This window comes from Mustela nivalis, assembly GCF_964662115.1.
Source record: "Mustela nivalis genome assembly, chromosome: 10".
In the NCBI taxonomy this organism is placed as follows: Eukaryota; Metazoa; Chordata; class Mammalia; order Carnivora; family Mustelidae; genus Mustela; species Mustela nivalis.
The window spans coordinates 57,411,422-57,432,057 of NC_139029.1; the positions used below are offsets into that span (position 1 = coordinate 57,411,422).

Consider the following 20,636-nt stretch of genomic DNA (forward strand, 5'->3'; position numbering starts at 1 on the left):
TTCCTTTTTTCTTTTTTCTTTTTTTTTTTTCTATGCTAAAAATTTTAGGGTTTATATTTTGGGTCTTTGTGACTTCTTTGTATTTGACAGCATGTCCAAAGTGGGGTTCCTATGTGTAATCTTAATCTCCCCAACAAGAGCTTAAATAAAATAGAATGGGAGCCAGTCTGAGGGCCTTGTTCTGAGCCATCACTGCATTCAAGCAATGTCTATTGACATGTGTGTGTTCTATAAAACTTTTCCTAGTGCTGCTAATTTTTTTTTTTGGTTTCATTTTGTAGCTTTTTGAAAATTTTGAAATGTTTACTGTTGCGGAACACCAACTTGAATTTTCTAATATATGTGGTATTTTGACTGGCTTTTTTGACCATTGTAGCTTTTTTCTCCTTCAGGTCTTTCAAGGAAGGCAGGTCTATGATCTGTGATGTCATGTTATTGCGCATCAGGTCAACTTGGAGCAGAAGTGTGGTGTCTTTCTCTTCCCCTATACCTTGTTGAGGCTTTAATATTCATAAAAAGAATGCTAACATTATATTAAGATGCACTGGTCTTTAAAGAATACAGCTCTATTCTTGTGGCCACATGGAATAATTGCTCTCCAGATACTCATTGGCAAGTCTAATTTTAAAATATCTGTACCTGAAGTCCTATTCAAAGACTCACTGAGAGAAATAATATTTGTGGAGGTTTGGCTCAGAAAGGCTAGGTCCTAAAATTTACTTACAGATTAAGGTAGTAATCAAAAAGCGAGCGTCCTGTTATTGAACTGGCATCTCACCGAATTTACTTTCAGATTTTTAATTTTTTCTTGACTTCCCTGCACTTCAGGTTATATTGAGAGGTGTTATAAGGAACAATTCTCTGAATGAGTGATGTGAGTACTGTACAGTTACTGTGGAGATGTTCCTCACACCTCACAGTGGTTCTCTGGGCTGATTCACAGTGGAAATGTTGCTCCACTCTGAGTAACAGGATCAGGAGACTAAGACATGTAAGTGTTAATTAACTGTGTGGATCATGGAATGAATACCTAATCCTGTTTCTCTCTCTATATTGGCTGCTACAAATCTTAGAACTAATTTTTTTTAAAGATTTTATTTATTTGACAGAGAGACAGGCACAGCAAGAGAGGGAACACAAGCAGGGGGAGTGGGAGAGGGAGAAAGCAGGCTTCTTGCCAGACAGGGAGCCCTACGCGGGTCTCCAACCCAGGAACCTGGGATCATGACCTGAGCTGAAGGTAGACATTTAACAACTGAGCCACCCAGGTTCTCCTTGGAACCAAATTTTTACTGAGCTCTAAAATTACTTAGAAATCATGACATACCTTTTATGTTCTAACCTCACCACTGACTGCATCCTGCTCTGCTTACCTTATCTTTTGCCTCCAACTTCCTCTATTTATCTTGGGGTACTAACTACTTCTTTATAAGCCTCTTTAAATCCTCCCCAATGTAAAACAGAATGTTAATAATAAATGGTGTTTGAATGTGTTGTCTTTCCATTCTATAAAGGCTTTCTCCAAACAATGACTAAGCCAGAGACAAGGGGCTGACACTGTCATTGTCTGGGATCTTTGGGAAGCAGGCGCTAAAATGAGTCGTTTAGGGTGCAGGATAGTTAGGATTGAACAGAGCAAGCTCAGCTGTAGAGCTGCTCAATAGCTTTCACTGTTCTGGAGCCAAAATGGCTCATCTGAGTTATCTTACTTTGGGCTGAAAGGGAGGGACCTTTCAGTCAGTCATCAGATATTGGTTGCTTTAGGAAAAGTCTGACTTTGGATAAAGTGGCTCTCTACAGTGGACATGATTCTGGAAATATCTGATCACTCAGTGCTGCTGTCTGCTTAAAACACTCCCAGCAGCTAGAAAAGCAAACCCATCCCTGGAAAGGGAAGTGTGCCACCTCATCTATCACAGACATCCCAGGTAAGCCAGATATCCTGAGGAAAACAGAACACCCTGGGGAAGTTAAATACCCTTGATGAGTTATTTTGGACATAGAGATATGTGCTAGTCAAATGTTCTATTCTGTCTAGAGAAAATCTACTATATATCTCCCTGAAACGGCACAAGTTGAGGGATAAACATTTCACACATATATGATGTGTGTGAGAGTGCACACACACGAGTGTGGAAGGCTTAAAACAACATACATTTATTATCTCAGTTTCTTCCCAAGTACATCTTAATGGGTCTTCTGTCCATAGTCTCACAAGGCTATAATCAAGGTATTGTCAGGGGCTATTGTTTATATGTGTTTAATGTACAGTATCTATGAATGTATCTACCTTGTACCATACACAACCTTTAGACTTCAGACGTGGACTCAAAGTAAAAGCCATCTCTATAATATACTCAGATGTGCAGCATTTACATTATATGATCCTTGTCATTACAGGATTGTAATAGGGGCCTTTGGCTTCATATCAACTCCTCTAGTCATGTACATTCTTATACTCATGAACAAGAAATGCTACTCTTAGTAAATGCTGTACCACATGATGTAAACCACTGAATATTTAGGTATACTATATACAGGAAATGAAAAGGTAATTTTCTTATTGAGTTTCTTTCTAAACCCTTGAAGTAAAACTCCAATTCACAACATTCTTCACATTTTATAAGTACATACACTGTTCAGCTAAGTTGGTGAAAGCAAAACATGGAGACAAATAGAACATACTTGCAGCATATATACTCCAAGGTACAGCTACGTAAAACTTAGCCTGCACTGTGTTTGTTGCAAGTGTTACACATATGTTATGGAATACTTTTTTCATTTTTTAAACTAAATAACATTTTTCCCTTGCAAATCATCCCTGATTGTTTATTCATTTGTGTGTTTTTGTTTTGTTTGTTTGTTTGGTTGGGTTTTTTCTGTTTTGTTTTGGTCATCTTTTTGGTTTTCAATGACATGTAAGATTTTCTGGCCTGAGTCCTCCTCTTTCAGTTGAGAAAACTAGAGTTTTCTTGGTAATTATCCATTCACGAGAGAAAATTCAGGACTGGAATCCAGGTTTTCCAACTCCTACTCCAATATTTTTTCTCCCCCATTGTCCCCATCACTGGTCTTAATAAATCTAAGAAATCAAGAGTACAGACAAATCTCCCATGCACAATGTCTGTGTTGGCAAGATATCCCTTCTATTATCCCCTTTCTCAAATGATTTTTTTTTTAAATATCTTCTTTGAGCACATAGTTGCAACAATTAAAGATGAGCTTTGTTTTTACTACCAATGTGTGTGTTTGACATCAGTGATTAATACAGTCTTCTCTCAGTTGCTAAGTTTCTTTATCTTGGTGAATAAAGACTTGACAAATTGTTAGGCAAAGAGCATACACTTCAAAACTATTGAGATATACCAGAGTATCAGACAACCTAGGAAATACAAAGACTGAAGAGATGTGCACATCAGCTTATTTTCATTCATCAAGAGGAAATGTAGCTCAAGTGGGGTTGACTTTTTGTGACATTTATTTAGTTCTTGAATTGACTGACAAGCCTATTAATTTATTCCCTGAACTTTATTAATGTAATTGGAAAACTGCCCACATGTCAATCAACTTCTAATGAGTAATTATGTTCATAAATACTGTAAAATTATTAGCTTTTAATTTGACCCAAACACAAACCCAAACTTTCAAAACAGTAACACAAATATTTTTTTTCTAGAACAACAACATATTATAATAATAAAACATACAATAAATGCGTTCCTACAACACACTTCCTAAAATGGAGTTCAAAAGTTCACCATCACCAAATGGCCAACAAAAAGGAATGCCATAGTAAGGCATGTAACAGTTTGAAAAATCTGTATAGTGTTATACCATCTACATAGCATAAAGTTATAAAGACATCCTATAAAAAGCAAACATGTGCCTGGGCAGGGCTCATATATCCATAGTCTGGTTTAAAAATATAAGCCTACAATGGAACAAGACAGAATGGGAAAAAGGAAAGAGGGGTATGTTTAGCGTCCAGAAAGACATCATTTAAACCTATAAGAAGCAAAATGTCTATATCTCCAGTGACTCAAATATAATTATTATTCAAGTGTACTTTTTTTCTGGTGCAATAACAATCTTTTGTAGTCTTTGAGCTAGAAACTCAAGTCAAAGGGCGCAGAACTAAACAAGAAAACAAGATTAGGCTTGCATAACAGAAGAAATGTGTCTTTAATTTGTAATCCCATGCCAGTTTCTGAAGGTGGACTAACTCCTGACCCCTAGAATCTCTGGATAATCTCTGAATGAAGACAGGCTTCGGTGAAAACCTTATTATATCCTCATGTGACTTTAAATAAAGAACATCACCACAGTGTGCAATGATCTGTAATAAGAAAAACCATTGGGGAAATTCCCGGACTTATTGTTTACCTTGCATTTTTCTCCTTAAAGTTCATTACTTAATTAATACATTTAAATTTTATCATGAAGTTAAAATATTTACTACTAACTGAAGCTGTATTTGACTTCGGGCTTACCTTTATATAAGGAAATAAAGGTGTAAGTTAATGAAATTCCAGATGTAAGCCATGTACCTAAATTAATACTTCGAGTTCAATTTTTGAAGGGTAAACTCAGAGATAATACAACTAACTTGCTCCCTCAGCTTTCTTCTTAGGAATAAAGCATGCACTCACTGGTACCATATTATCACATAATTTGTCATTAATTTTACTTAGAAATGCTGCAGTGTCATCTTCAGATCCACAGCACAATATTTTTATGGAAACAACACATCATTAATCTATAAAGCACAAGGAAATAATGAAAGGACAAGAATATGCATTTTCTATTCAACTAGCATTGTAATTGCATTCTTCTTGAAAAGTATTTATATTGGGGATATATACACTCTTCCATTTTAGTATGCATGAAAAATAAAGTAACTTGATGATTTTGTGTGTATTTGGAGATTGTAAATTAGCTAGAATGATTTATGATCTACTGAAAGTAAATCAAAGTATAATCCATTGTGTACCATATTTTTCCAATTACTCTATATTTAAAAAAAGTAATTCTAGAAGGCTGTTTCTTTCCATTGTGACTTCAATCAAAGTAAGCAGAATTTGAATTGAGACAGAGTGCTGGAAGTCTGGAGGATTACTTTTAAAGAGTTATACTATAGATATTTCAAAAAGTTCTAATATTTTCATGCATCCATCATGGGTTATCAAACATTAATTTTAATGTATCAGTCATGGGTTCTCAAAGATGTATTGAACGGGTAACTCACAGGAATATACTAAGTGAAGAATACACAAGAAAATCATAATGTGGTGTTAATGGATAATTTTTGATCTTGGTAAGTGGGGACTTAAATGTTTATAATAGCCATTACACTTAATGGAATCTAGGAACATAAATCCCTGAAGACAATGACTACGTATCTTTCAACATTGTCAGTTACTTCTGAGTCACTCTGATACCTAAATACTGAATCTTGTTAAATATAGTCCTTTGCAATATAGCAATTACAGAAATGCATACCTTGCACAGTTAGATGCACCTGCATTGTCCTCGGTGTATGTTGAGTCTGAACAGAACACGTGTATGGGCCATCGTCTGTCACATCTACATTCTGTATCTGGAGGCTGTAGTCCCTTTTATTCAATGTAGAAATTGAAACTCGAGGATCCACGGACCACTTATCGCCTCCCGCAAAAATAATACTTGACCGGTTCAGCCAGGCACCCTTTGAAGCTCCATCTTCCAAATAACACCTACAAATTACCAGAGACAGAACACTATTAATCAAAATGAAAATGAAAGACAACATTAGCTTTGTTCTGAGTGCATTTCCATATGTTGAATTATAGCACTGTATCAAATACAAACATCAGACAAAAATGCAGAAAATATGAACATTTGAGCACACTGGTACATCTTCCATTCCCAATGCAAATGTGAAGCAATGCCTGCATACAGGCATGTTTTGTTTTAAATGTGTGTGTGTGTGTGTGTGTGTGTGTGTCTCTGTGTGTGTGTGTTTTAACTTGGAGCCAGTCAAAATCCTTTTTCACTCTGTCTGGATGACAAGTAAATTTAAATAAAGTTAAATTCCTTAAAATAATAATTTCAACATTAAAACATTTTTTCTTTGAAATTATAAGAAGTAGAAAAGGTCCACGAGTTAGACTGTTTTAACCAAATCCAATTCTAATATAATATACTAGATACTAAATAGAAAGCATAGAACAGTACCTTATTATGTTTATTATGCATTTAAAGAGTAATAAGCCTGTACACTGAAACTATAAACTGCATTTTACTGATAAGATTGCTGTTGTAAGTGAAGGAGACAAGACATTAGTAGCAAATACTTGCTGTCTTCTCAATAAGCTGACCAACAGTCGTTCCAGGAAGCATTCATTTATCCAACAAACATTTATGAGGCTTCTACTATTTATGGATTTAAAAATGGTATTGCCCTCGCTCTCCAAAACTTTAAGTCTAGTAAGGAAGACAATCAGGCCACCAATCAATGCTAGACAAAGAATTGTTTGATTCAATCAGGCACAAGTTACAAAAAAGAACTAACTGACTCAGAAGGGATACTAGGGGTATAGAATAGGCTTTATGGAATAGAAAATGCCTTGAATAAAGAGGCAAGGAGTGGAGACATGACATTTAGACAGAGGTGCCATATGTGGGTAACACCAGAGAAAAGTATGAGAGAGAAAGCCACACACTTCAAAGACAAACAAGCATGGAGTACAGGGTGGGAGGAGTGAGAGATGAAACTGGAAAGGGAAACTAAAGCCAGATGATCATAGAAAGGGTGATGGCAATTAGTAGACTTTAAGGTCAATTCTGAAGCCATTTATTCAAAGTTGTATTTTATAACAAGATTCAAAAATATAGCTTTGTACCTAACAGAAGTCAGACATCATGATTTAGAACAGAAGGCTGCTGTGGTCATATGTCAGTGATTTTGCTGAAGCCTGGAATTCTAGGTTTCATCTTGGAAATGTTCTGATACAAATTAAAGACTGGTTTTCTTAAATGAGTACAAAGCACAGCTACAGAATGAAAATACACATACATCGAAATAGTTTGACAGCATTTCTACAGAACACCTTGGGGGATTGAACACAGTGTTTGAGATTGCTACAAAATTGCAAGCTGAATGCAACAGGGTAGGCTGCTGCCAACTGTATAAAACTAATCAGTGGGTGAAAAAATAAGGAACAAGGTACACTGCAGAATCTAATTTGCAGTCAGCTTTGCCATCTACAGAATCCAAACTAGTAAAGTCATAAAGGTCGTTGTTAATTGAAAAGCTTTTCCTTATGTAATTAATGAAGAAAATAAAACCCACTTTAATGGCATAATTAAACAATTATGGAATATTGTCATTCCTAATGATATGCAGAAAGAAGATAGAGGGGACATATTTCCCATTTCACAAGATCACGTGTCTACTGCTATAGGATAGAACACTGAATTATCATTACTAGGACTGTGGTCATTACAATGCTTGTATGTAATACATGGGTTCATCAAGTGTTTCTGTGTGACCTCTGCATTCATGGCCTTTACACATTATCCTATCTGATGCTCATTTACAACCCTCTGGGGTATGGATTGTTATGCCCAATTCATCACTAGAAAATAAATGGAATGTTTAGGTTAAATGACTTGCCCAAGCCACACTATTAGTGGGTGACAAAGTGGAATTCATAATCAAGTCTTATATTTCTATATTCAGTGTCCTTGCCTCTGTAATGTAGATCAAAGATTTCTAAAATAGGTTTCAGAAATGGAAAGATGATCAGAATGTTGCAGAAATTACTGCAAGTAATTTCTTATTTACTAAATGTGACCAACTGTTTAACCTGTCCAATTCTAAAGGAAGCAGAAAATTAATTATTAATGCACGTTCTACCATGAAAGTTTGATTTAGAGCACTCTGCTGGGTATTTTCCTTTCCCTTGAGGCAGGGACAGCTTTATCTTTATTTGGGGAGGTATCAGGAAGAGCACAGAGATTAACTAGCCTTTAGATACTGGAGCTTTCATAGACCAAATCTGGGTTATAACTCCTGGTCTTAGTGTAAGCACTATTCCTGTTCTGGTATATTAGGGATCATCAGGGAAGAGCAGAATTTAACTTCTTCCCTGTGAAAAATGAAAAGGGAGCTTTTTTATGTCTCCTTGGTTGGATAACTATATTTCACAATTGTTATTGGTCCTGATCCAAAGCTTTTCAAGACATACATTTAGAAGACCCTTAAATGAGACTCAACTAAAAAACAAAAACAAAAACAAAAAAAATTTGTATGACTTCTTTGGATTTCTATAGCAGTATTCTCAAATGACACTATAGAGTTACAATTTAAATAACTCAAATTACCATAATGGAATTTTACAAATTGGGAACAGCAAGATCTAGGAATGGCTTCTATTTTATGAAATCACAAGATGCTTATATAGAGACATAGAGTTTTAAGGTGAACTATGACATGACTATATCAAATATATGAAATAGGTCAAATACTCACATAAGTTTCCTTAATTGTAAAAACTACATCTTCTACCTTTCTACCTCCTCTTTGTTCTTCATATCTACCCTAGTTTTGTGGGTTTTTTTTTTCTTTACAATAGAAAGAGATACTATCTGACATGTATATAATGTATTAAGAAGGAATTCTGGAAGGAAGGAAGATATTCAGGGTATGGCAAAGTGCAGGTGATAGGGAGGGGTAAAAGAAGTATGAGAAGTGGTAATAATTTAGTTTTGTACTCTTCAGGCACCAAAAAACATTTTTCTGGGTTTAAGAATTCTAATGTCTAAAAATATAAATATGGTGGTATCCTGGCCCATACAAAATCCATAATTTAGAAAGGATGATAAAGTATATTCATGAATGGCCATCATGCAGAATAGGAAGTGAAAATATAATAATTAAATTATTATTATAATTGGATTATTGCAATTGCCTCAGAGTTTCGGGTTTCTGCCCTTGACATCTGTAGTGTAGTTTATTCTCTCTACAATAAATAGAATAAACTTTTTAGAGTTTAAGTCAGAACATCAACATGGCTTCCTACTTCATTTCTTATTTCACTCGTAAGAAAAAATTTAATCCTGAGAGTGGTCAAAGATCTTATGCAATCTTCCTTAGATGCCTTTCTGACCCTACCAGCTGCTACTCTTTTCCAGTTGATTCTGTTCTAGACTACGATCCTTTAGTTTTGTTTCCAACAAAGGGGCACATGCTCTTGCCCTAGGAAGTTTGCATTTCCTCTTTCTTCTGCCTGGACCTCTCTTTCTCCAGAGAGCTGCATAACTTAATCACTATCTTCCTTAGGTCTTCACTGAAGTTTCTAATATATTAAATAGCAAAAATAATAACACTGCTACACTCCTATGAAATGCATTATCTGTTTAGTTGCTGGGTTATTTTCTGCCTCTCCTTGCTAGAAGTAACATTCGGGACCTTTGTCTGTTTGGTTATTTCTGTGTATTCCAAGGGCCCACAAATAATTGAAAATAAATATAAATATTTGCTGAATGGATGAATGAAGGCAAAAATTAAGATAGTTTTAGAAGAAGAAACAATATGGTAAAGTAAATAAAAATTTCCAAAGTACAACCTAGTTGGGAAAGCAAAGTCATGCCCACATTAATGTATGATAACATATAATTAAATGTATATATATGGCCTACAAACAGTGACTAATCTATGATACAGAAGATGCACTAAGCAATCTGAGTTAGTGGGCGGGGAACCATGCTCTGTGAAGAGAGCAGAGTGGTAGGTAAGGGGCAGACGGGAGCTGGGCTCAGAACTACTTGAAATAAGAAGGAACTACATTTGACTCTATACTTCAGGAACCACTTTAACTCATTGAAAATTCTGCTTTGTATGTGCTAGACACTTTGTTAGGCACTTACAATTATTATCCTATTTAATCTTCACATAACCATATAAAAGCCAGATACCATTATCTTCATTTTAATAATGGAGAAACAAAGGTACTGAAGGTTTATATCTTGAATGAAGCCAGTTGGTCTGCATTCAACCATGCTGACAGACTATGTTACACATTCCTAGAGTCATACAGCAGCCAGGGTGAGGGACTTCCATTCTTAGATGGAAGAATTAATGAGTGAGGGAGAGGTTGGTGAGGTAAAGACAAATCATTAATGGGGCAGGATGAAGCAATAATTCTTGGGTCACAGACTTGGATCTTTTTCCTCTGTGGACTCCAAAATGGAAAATTTTAACAGTTAGTGATCTTAGGATCCCTCTGAGGTACAGATAATGAAATAATCTGAATAAAAAATGTTTAATAATGAATATATCCTTTAATTGAATATAGCATGGCTTTTCCTGAAAGTTTTTTTTTTTCTTTTCCACTTAAAAAATCTGCTAGACTACCTACTTCATTGGGAGATGAGTGAAACAGTTCCAAAAATACATTTTTCCCCAGAAGCTGTGTTAACACCATGCCAAATATCATGACAAATACTTAAATTTTGAGTCAATCATCTGGATGTTTTGTAATCATAGTTCCAAACATCTGGTTGCTGAAAAATCTACAAAAAAATAACCTGAATACTTAATTTTGTTTCAGGGTTGTTAATTATATAAACCCGGGCTTAAGATAGTGCTTTTCTAATAAGAACGGCATTGATGTTTTTCAACTCTTTCGAGGAGTTCCTTTATAAATGACACTACTCCACACTATTAGGCAGGTCCTGATCTGGGTGGTATAAAGTCCCATTTGGTGAACCTCAAGTTGATCAAAATGATGTTGGAACAATTCTAACAGACTCTGTAATAATACTACTTGTGATGATTAAATCTGAAAGGTGGATATCAGAAAATGTGATGGAAATTAGCATATTTGGGGCTATTTAATATTTTTAAAAGCTCTATTAAGAAAAAAGGCCTATAGTTGCTGAGGATTGATTTTTTTTTCTTTCATATCTCTAATTCTCTGTAACACATTCCAAAAACATAAGCCTTAGTACCATTACCAGTACTCCACACAGCGGGATTTATTCAGCTCTATGGAAAGAGACCAACTTTTCATAAGACACGTTGATTAATGAAAGCTCCTTTTAAAGGTACTAATTAATAAAAGAGAAAAGTGCTATTTCCCTTGGATTCAAAGCTAAACCATGTGAAAATGATATTCCTGTGAAGAAGCTGGCCAGCTACCTTCACAGCTGTCTTTTCATTGTATCACAAAGTTCTAAATTTGACAGGAAGGCTTTCAAAAGCATAAAGAGAAAAACAAAAAATTCACAACCCCATACAGTCACCATGCTAATTCCTCATACAAAGAGTTTTGATATCCTGGCTTCCAGGCCAAAATCAAGTAAGGGAAGTAAAGCAGAGATTAAACAGATCAGAGCAACCCCCTCTCCTACTTGCCTTGTTTGTAAGGCACTCCCTTCTTAATGTCTTTGATGGTAGTTATTCTCTAAGTATGATATCACAGATATGGATATGAAGAGACATATAGGTACACATATATGTGTATAACATGTAAATTATATTATATAATGTTTGCTAGATAATAATATTACATATAACAGTAGTTTGATTTATGAATTCCAGAGCTCCTTTACTACTACTATAGTAGAAACTGCTCTGGGGCAGAAACAAATCTTATTATCTTTCTATTTTGGCATGTGCAGGGAATGTGAGATTTTGTCAAGGGCAATCCACAAACTCAGCAATTTGTCCAATGAGTTTTAGTTATGTAGTGAATTACTCATCCCTATAGATGATGAGAATTATACTTTTAAATATTTTTAAGAGATATGTAAGTGAAAATACACTTCTACAGGTAATGGTTTGGTAGTGTTCCATGTTAGCTAAAATAACTTACTAATATTACTTTGGCCATATACTATTATAAGCCCATTGTGTACATTTCCTCACAAAGAACTTTTAAAATAGCTTCTGTCAGGTGCTATCATAATGCCCATTTTGCAAAGGAGAAAGTGAGGTATAGAGAGGGTAAGTAACTTACAGATGACTTGCTTATTGAAATTTGTAATGCATGGAAATAATTTTATTATGAAGTAATTGCATTAAATCTCCAGGCAATTATTACCTAGTTAATATTATCTACCTATATTAATATCACATGTACATTTATTTTTAGAATGGAAATAATGTCATGTTGGGCATATTTTACCTATAGTAGGGAAAAACAAAAACAAAATACCAAATAACATTGATTTCTTATTTTGCAAGAGAAATAAATCTCTTTCCTTTGTATTTCATTCTAGCACTTCTTTTTAATAGTACAGCTATATTAAAAATATCTTGGATAAGAAATTGGAATTTATCAGCAACTCTCTAATTATAAGACCAAATTTTCAAACTATTTATATATTTTAATATTGTAAATCAGAGGGGGAAAACCTGAAAATAATACTTTTCGAGTTTTATATAAAACCAAACCTAACTCCTAAAAGATGGGAACTTTAGTATGATCAAGCAAGAGGGTAAACTCTTACTTTTTAGTGTTATTTTAATGCACTATTTAGATTACTTAGATTAAATAATTTAAAAACACATAAAGACACTTTTATAATCCAACATTTTCAATGCCTACAAAATCTTTAACATTTGGTTTTGGATTAACCAGTAAATTCTAAACATTAACATCAATTATTTTAACTTATAATTAGACCATGTTTTTCTATAATACCACTTTATCTTATTCTTCCTGTTGACTCATTTAAGTCAGGCTTCCATGTAAGCATATATGTCTGTGTTTTCAGGGGTCAATGCTAAGAAATGTTTAAATTTAGAGTTCTTCAGGACATTATTTGTAAATCACTCAACACATAAAATAAATATGGATAGAGTGAAAAAGAGCTTATACATTATAACTAAATAATATAGGGAAGTCCTTACTGAGGTCTAATTATCATCTTTTGATAATAATAATAAATCCCACTTGCTGAATGACGACTATGGGTTAAGAGGAATAGACAATGTATTATTATATGATCTCATCTAAAACTAACAAAAGCATTTTGACAGGTAGGTAAGTCTTAACTATCCCTGCATGAAGAATGGTGAATACACGAATACAGGATTTAAAAATATATATATATATTTATTTATTTATTTATGTGTGTGTGTGTGTGTGTGTGTGTGTGTCAGAGAGAAAGAGAGAGCGAGAGCGCGCAGGGGGAGTGGTAGAGGGAGAAGCAGACTCCCCACTGAGCAGGGAGCCCAATGTGGGACTCTATCCCAGGGCCTCAGGATCAGGACCTGAGCCAAAGGCAGGTGCTTAACGACTGAGCCACCCAGGCACACACGAAGGCAGGCTTGATGAATGACGCAGAGAATATAAACAGGAAGATGGGCTACATATCTGAAAAGTTCGTTTAGGACTAGCTTTGCTCAAATTTGGTTTAATCATGACTCAAATTGTAAATTTCTTTGTCTTTTCTACTTTTTTAGTTTTTGAGTTCAGCTAAACCAGCTTGCTTTCTCCCACATGGACTTGAATGTGAGCTATTTGGATCTGGAAGGACTTCAAATTTTCTGCTAACTGGCAGGTGCTCTGAACCGCTGTGGGGAGAATTTGTCTGCAGTACTGTCTACCCCAGCAGCTGCTTCCTGGAGAAGTTGGACTTTCACCTCAGGAGCTATAAAAAGGAAAGAATACTATATTCAAAATGCATGCAGGAGATGTTTAAAATAGCAGTATCAGAGAGGGAGAATGCAGTCAGGCCTGGAGAAGTGACCGAGATAAAGCTCTAAGGTCTTGGCAAACCTCTCTATTACATCCTCTTTGGGATGGAGCCAGGTAGAGACACCTCATTCTCAAAACAAGAGGAAAAACAAAATGGAATTCTATACTAAAAACAATATCAGCAATTCTACTCCCTTCCATCAACGACCTTTCTGTTTAAGTCATTTAGAAAATATTCTATTTGCAGATAAATACAGATGATAAAATAAGAAGTATCAAATGGATATACAGTAAAGTTGTAAACTTACCTCTTTGTCAAACTAACTAAGTACACTCTTCTTTACAATATCAGTGAATACACAAATTTAGCAAACAAAAAACTTATAAAATTTATTCCTTTTTCTCTCTTTCTATCTGCTTGTGTTGGTCTTCAAACATTTTGCTGGTCACTGCTGGATTTTTCTTCTTGCATTTTCTTTTCCTAATAAAAGTATTCTGAGCACAAATTTTATTTTATGAATAAAGAATGGCTACATAGCACAATTAATTAAAGCCAGCCTTGCAATCATTAACTAAAGTAGCCATTAATCCATATTTATCTGTCCTCTCTTGAGGAAATTGACTAAACCATATTTCAGTATGAGCTATGCCTTAAAATATAAATTAGGAAATGTGCCCCAGAGGGGAAAAAGAAGTAGTTACTTTTTTTTCCATCTGCTTCCTGCAAACAAATTTAAACTGATTATATTTCCTCAAAAGATGTTAAAAAGTAGTTGAAATTTAAGTCTTTGCTTGATCACATGGACAAATTATTCATCTTTGAAAGGAAGCATAGTGTAGTGATTTATTATAGTTTATATTGGAGTTCCCAAATACCAGTTCTTGTGTACTAGTTATGGAACATCAAACAAATTAGTATACTTCAATTTTCTCACCTGTAAAAGGGGGTTAGTAAAATTATTGATCTGACGAGTTTGCTATGATGATCATATTAGTTTGTTTAAGGTGTTCAGGATGGAGACAGTTATGTGGTAAGTGTAATTAAGAGCAAGCTTTATTAACTACCTTCCTATAGGTAGCTTTGTCTAAAAACAAAACAAACTACTACTAACATCACCACCAACAAAAAAATATCCCTGTGATATGAGGTGTAAGAGGAAGAGGGAAAAAGTGGCATTTGTAGAGCCAGACTTGATACAGCAAAACATTATTACTATGTAGTCAAAGCAGAAATAATTTTACAGATAAAGGAATCAAACCTTAAAGTACTTCTCCTATTTTACCATCTTTGAACTTCCAGAAAGGCCTTTTTTTTTTTTTCCTTTTTACTTCTCCATTTTATAAGCAGAACATATAGAAAAAGAGAAGTTTGGCGTTTTATATATACATATTTTTTAATTACTTTGAGACTGAACACTAATGTTTAGAAACCAGCCCCTGGTTTACAAGCTATTGTTTTTGGGCAAGTAATTGAACTTCTGTTAAAGGCTTATTTATTTGCAAAACAGAAACTGTACCACTTGTACTAAGAACTCCAGTTTTGGTATAAGATCCAAAGACTGTGTATGGGAGATAGATTTATAAAGTTATAAAACGAAATATAACTGTAAATATTTTATAATTATTACACTGCTTTATGAGTTAACTTTCCTCATAACTCTAGAACATGGCTATATGAATCTCTATTTGGAGATTATATGATGTTCCCAAACTCAGTGAGATGTAAAAAAGGTTACCAACTGTTTTCCTTTTGCTTTTATGGTACATAAAATGATTTTCTATCCTATGTAAACATTTTTTGCTTTTTTAAATTGCCACCTAAAATGTTTAACATAATCTGATGTTTTTGCAAAAAATTATAATTTCTGGTTATTATAAATATGGCTATTTTATAATAAACTCATTATTTCTCATTATTAAATGTATCCAAGGAAATCTAAATAACACAGTGTTCTGATAATAATATCATACATTAAAAAAATGAAACAGTTCTAATTTAAAAGAAATGCTATATTGTTTCTTTTTATTCTCAAACTCATATTTTCATACTACTTCTGCCATGTATTCTTATCCTAAACCAATTAAAATTTTTTTTTATTTTATTGATACCTTATCTTCTCTACAATAAAACTAAACATATAAAAAGTGGCTATAAAAAGCTCTTGGGATTGTGAGACTCTAAGTGCAAAAAATATTCTGGACAAATTTATTTTCATAATTGTTAACAGTATATAACTAATAAAATTATCACATTTTGATACATACTTTCAAACTTTTCTTTTTTACTTTGCATAGTTAATAATGGATGTCTTAATAACTTGGTTTTATTTAGATATATGAATAAACTTTCTGGCTTAAGTAGGCATACTATTTGCTTACATGAAACAGGGTCTAAAATCAATTCTGAGAAATTGTTTTCTTAAATAACACTATAAGAATGGAAAGAGTCTTGCTATAGTGATATTACTCAAATTCCAAACTCCACTGGAGTAATTTAATTCTTTTATAATTCCTAATGCTCTCAGTATATAACTATTAGATTTTTCTGTAGATATGTTGGAAGCAAACTGGGAATTGAGACTTAATTTTTGTGACATGACACCCAAATCCCTTTTATAGACCTTGTTTGGATCCCGATTCAATAAACCAACTAAATAAGACATTGGTGAACCAATGAGAAAAATTTGGTTATGAACCAGATAAAAGACAACACCAAGCAATTATTATTTTTTTAGATGTGATAATGACATGATATGTCCACTTTTTTAAACAGATGTATGTTGAAATAAAGAGGAACAAAATGATACAATGTCTATGGTTTGCTTTAAATCAAATCTGCTTCAGCTAAGAAAATAAGTAAAAGGAAAAAAATAGATAAAGCAAATGCAGTAAAATCTTGATAGTCATTGAAGCTGGGTGATGGGTGTTTGCTTCTACTCTTGTGTAGGCATGAAATCCTCCCTTGCATAAAATTTTTTAATAAAATTTTTCCTTTTTCATTTGGAAAAAAAGAAAATCATCATAAACCCTAGGGATATTTTTACTACAGTTCAAAACTTCTGGTACCTGGAATGTTACATTTTATACCTTTTTTATTCCTTTTTTTTTTTTTTTAACTGTTAAGCTATTTTACTCCTTAAAAAACAAAAAACAAAAAACGCTGTCGGCTTATTTGCCTCTAATTTTTCTTTTTTTTAACCTCCAGCTTCTATCTACAATGGGTTAGGGGAAACAGAATTTGTGTGAGAATTATTGGAATATTAGTTTACAGATCAACTGTAGTGTCCCATAGACATTCTTTATAAAGAACATTTACATTTCAAGTATAGTTGATTTAAAAAGTCTTTTCCTTCTGTGTTAACTCTATGTTTAAAATTGCTAGAAATATGTTAAAAATAAAACTTGGGTAAGACAGGCTGTATTATAATTGCCCATGCATGTATCAGTAAACTAAAAATATCCTGTCTCTTAATACTAATAAAAATGTCTTAATTTTGGTAAATCCCATAAGCTTGAATTTTTTGTGTTGGTAATCTCTTGGGTTTCTTTTCCTTTTGAGAAATCTAAATATACTTATTTTTTATCTATGATCACCTGTTTTGTTATTCTTTTTTTTTTTTTTTTATAAACATATATTTTTATCCCCAGGGGTACAGGTCTGTGAATCACCAGGTTTACACACTTCACAGCACTCACCAAAGCACATACCCTCCCCAATGTCCATAATCCCACCCCCTTCTCCCAAACCCCCTCCCCCCAGCAACCCTCTGTTTGTTTTGTGAGATTAAGAGTCACTTATGGTTTGTCTCCCTCCCAATCCCATCTTGTTTCATTTGCTGCTTTAAGAAATATATGTGTGCTTCAAGAAGAGTGTGTGTGGGTGTGTGTGTGTGTGCACGTGTGTATGAGGGAGAGAGAGAGAGAGAGAGAAGACATTTGGGGCTAAAATAAATAAGAAATGAAAATGAATATTTATGAGAATAGTAAATGATGGCAAAATTTGAATATGTAACCAACATATAATTTATATTCATTTCATCTGAACTCTTTACTAAAGAAAGTACCAGAACCCCCCCCAAATATCAATGTATTTCTTGCTTGAGAATCCATCCAGCAGTAGCATCTAGTGGACAGCTGGACCCGTCATATCTCACTGCCTGGCTGGCTCAGAAAAGCAAGTGCCTCCAAGGGATGTAAAATTCCACTGTGACTTATGCAAAACTGAAATTTCAGCCATGAATTTCTGGCTGGACCTTTCCTACTGAATTGCTGCATATTTTCTTATCTCCATGAATAAATCATTTCTCAAGGTCAGAATTTTGTGATTTTGCCGTTACTTCCTCAAGTCACTCTAAAAAGTAAACTTAGAAAGCAAAGAAGAAAGCCACCACTATACCACTCTTTAAAAACAGGTGACCTGGAATCTGGGGAAATGCTCTGTGGTTTCTTCAAGGATAATTATACCCCAAATTTAGAACCACATGGGGTTGAATCACAATTCTTCCTGACACTTACTAGCCTTAGAAATTTGGGCACTATTCAATTTTTTTTTTTAAACCTTCACATTTGATTTTTTAAAATCAGGATAGTAATACCTACTTGAAAGGGCTATTTGATGACGATTAACTGAAGTGTCCCAGGTGACCAGACCTAACACCAAACCTTAGATGTTATTTCTTTGGGAAGTTCCTGCCGACATCTCTAGTCCAGCCCTTGCACATGTTGAATGGAACTCTCTTAAAGCTTGCATTACCCGCAGCACATTAACAATCTTGCTTTATTAACCCACACTATAAAATTGTTTGTTTAAACCATTTATCCACTCTGCTAAACTATAAAGGACCCTGGTTGGGCGCCTGGGTGGCTCAGTGGGTTAAGCCGCTGCCTTCGGCCCAGGTCATGATCTCAGGGTCCTGGGATTGAGTCCCGCATCGGGCTCTCTGCTCAGCAGGGAGCCTGCTTCCTCCTCTCTCTCTGCCTGCCTCTCTGCCTGTTTGTGATCTCTCTCTGTCAAATAAATAAATAAAATCTTAAAAAAATAAATAAATAAAGGACCCTGGTTGACTTATTCATCGTGAGGTCCAGAAAATGAGTACACTATCCATCACATAGTGTTTTAAACAACAGCAACAAAAATGTGCATGTGTGTGTGTGTGAGTGTGTGTGCGTTTTGAATACTATGAGAACCCTAAATAAAATACGGTGTGAATGGCATAAAAGAGGAGAAATCAAACTGCCAGAAACAAGAACAGGGTGGGAATAGGTCAAGGAATAAGGTCAGGGCTTAGTGCAAGGGGTAGCCCTGACATTCACCTTTTCACCTTACCCCTGTTGTACTTTAATTCCTTTGTTCTAGGTTATCTTAAATCAAAACACACACAGAAATCTCTGGATTTCCTCTATGGTTCAAAATAGAATATATCGTTTGGAACAAATGGGCATGCCCACTGTTTACAGTGTTTATTGCTTCTGCCTTATGCTATAAAAATAAGGATAATACAAAAATTCTAGCTTCCATGTACTGAAAGAGGAAATGTTATTTGTCTCAGCCAAAAAAAATTGAAGTCACTCATATGGTAATGTTTTCTTTCCTAAATTTCTGGAGCAGGTGAGAAAAACTCAGGGGCCAGGTTAAATAAAAGGTGGGTGAGAAGTAGTCATAAAGAAAATGCATTTAATAAATAAACAAATATTTTGTCTAAACATGAGAAAGCCTTACTCACTTGGTTTTTATTTGAGCAGAATGATATGGTATTTTTAATTATTATTCTTACAAATACAAAACAGGTTTTTAAATTTTTATTTGATGATCTACAAACATATTCTTGGTTAAATATTATTACTGTTTATATCATTTAGTTCAGACTTCTTAGTTTGGGACAGTAAGTCTTCCATTTCTTAGCCAAAAAAACATGGCATTCACTGCCCTTAAATTTATCTGTATTTTCTTGCTGAACATACTAGTAATTGCTTTTAGTATAATTTGTAGTTAACATAATATGTATTTGGGGAACATAATTATACCTAATAAATATATGGCAATAATAAATTAGAGAAAGAAGAGAATGAATATTGAGTGCTTTTTAAAATTAGAATTATAATTAATTTATAATTCTTTATAAGAATTATATAAGTGCCCCTTAAATAAGTGCCCCTTAACATTTTAAGGGTTACTACACTTGAAATTCTTTGTATTTCAAATATTTTCATCCTCAAAGACTCTGTTTAACTCTTGAACTGGTTTCTTATGTAAGGAACTCCTTACCTTTTATTCCATGATTCTATGGCTACCTTAGCCATTAATCTCCTATGAGAAGCTGTCAAAATCTTTTATGAAAATCGGAGCATACTGTGTCCACTTTTCTTATCTTTCACACTGCCTTATTTTCAAGCAACCCAGCAAGTTAGTAAAGCACACACTGCCTTGTAAAAATCATGTTTGAAATACAGCCACACTTTCCTCAGCTTTTATTCTGTTACCAATATTTCACAATTGTCTTTGCAATCAATACCGAGCACACGGGACTATTGTTCCCCAGCTTGCTTGTCTCCTGAGCTCCTTAATCTAAGACTGTCTTCTGAATCAAAGGGACTTCATATATGTCAGGCTGTATATACACACACATCTTTTTCTCTCTCTCTAATTGGTCTCTAATTATGAGCCTTTGAAAGAAGCCATCGTATTTTCCTATTTGCTTTCTATAAAGCATCAGCTTATCATATGCATGTTTCCAGGATTTCAAATCAGCACCTATACTTTACTTTTCATGTACTAGTACAAAAGAAAAAAAAAAGATGATTTATAAAATAAATATAGTACTTTATGGGGACCTAAAATATTTTAAAATGGCATCTTATTAAATCCAAAGTAAATGAATGTATTAATTTTCCTTTGAAACATATACTGAAACAATAATTAAAGGAAACCATTTTTGACAAAGTATATTT

At 34.1% G+C, this 20,636-nt stretch overlaps 1 protein-coding gene across 1 annotated transcript in view; it reads right to left on the reverse strand.

Moving 5' to 3' along the window:
* The window catches only part of NEGR1 (neuronal growth regulator 1), an 848,329-nt gene that overhangs the window by 494,202 nt on the left and 333,491 nt on the right, over window positions 1–20,636 (reverse strand). The window contains exon 2 of the mRNA XM_082688561.1: window positions 5,459–5,732. Coding sequence (XP_082544687.1) covers window positions 5,459–5,732 — 274 coding nt within the window. The remainder of the gene's footprint in view (window positions 1–5,458; window positions 5,733–20,636) is intronic.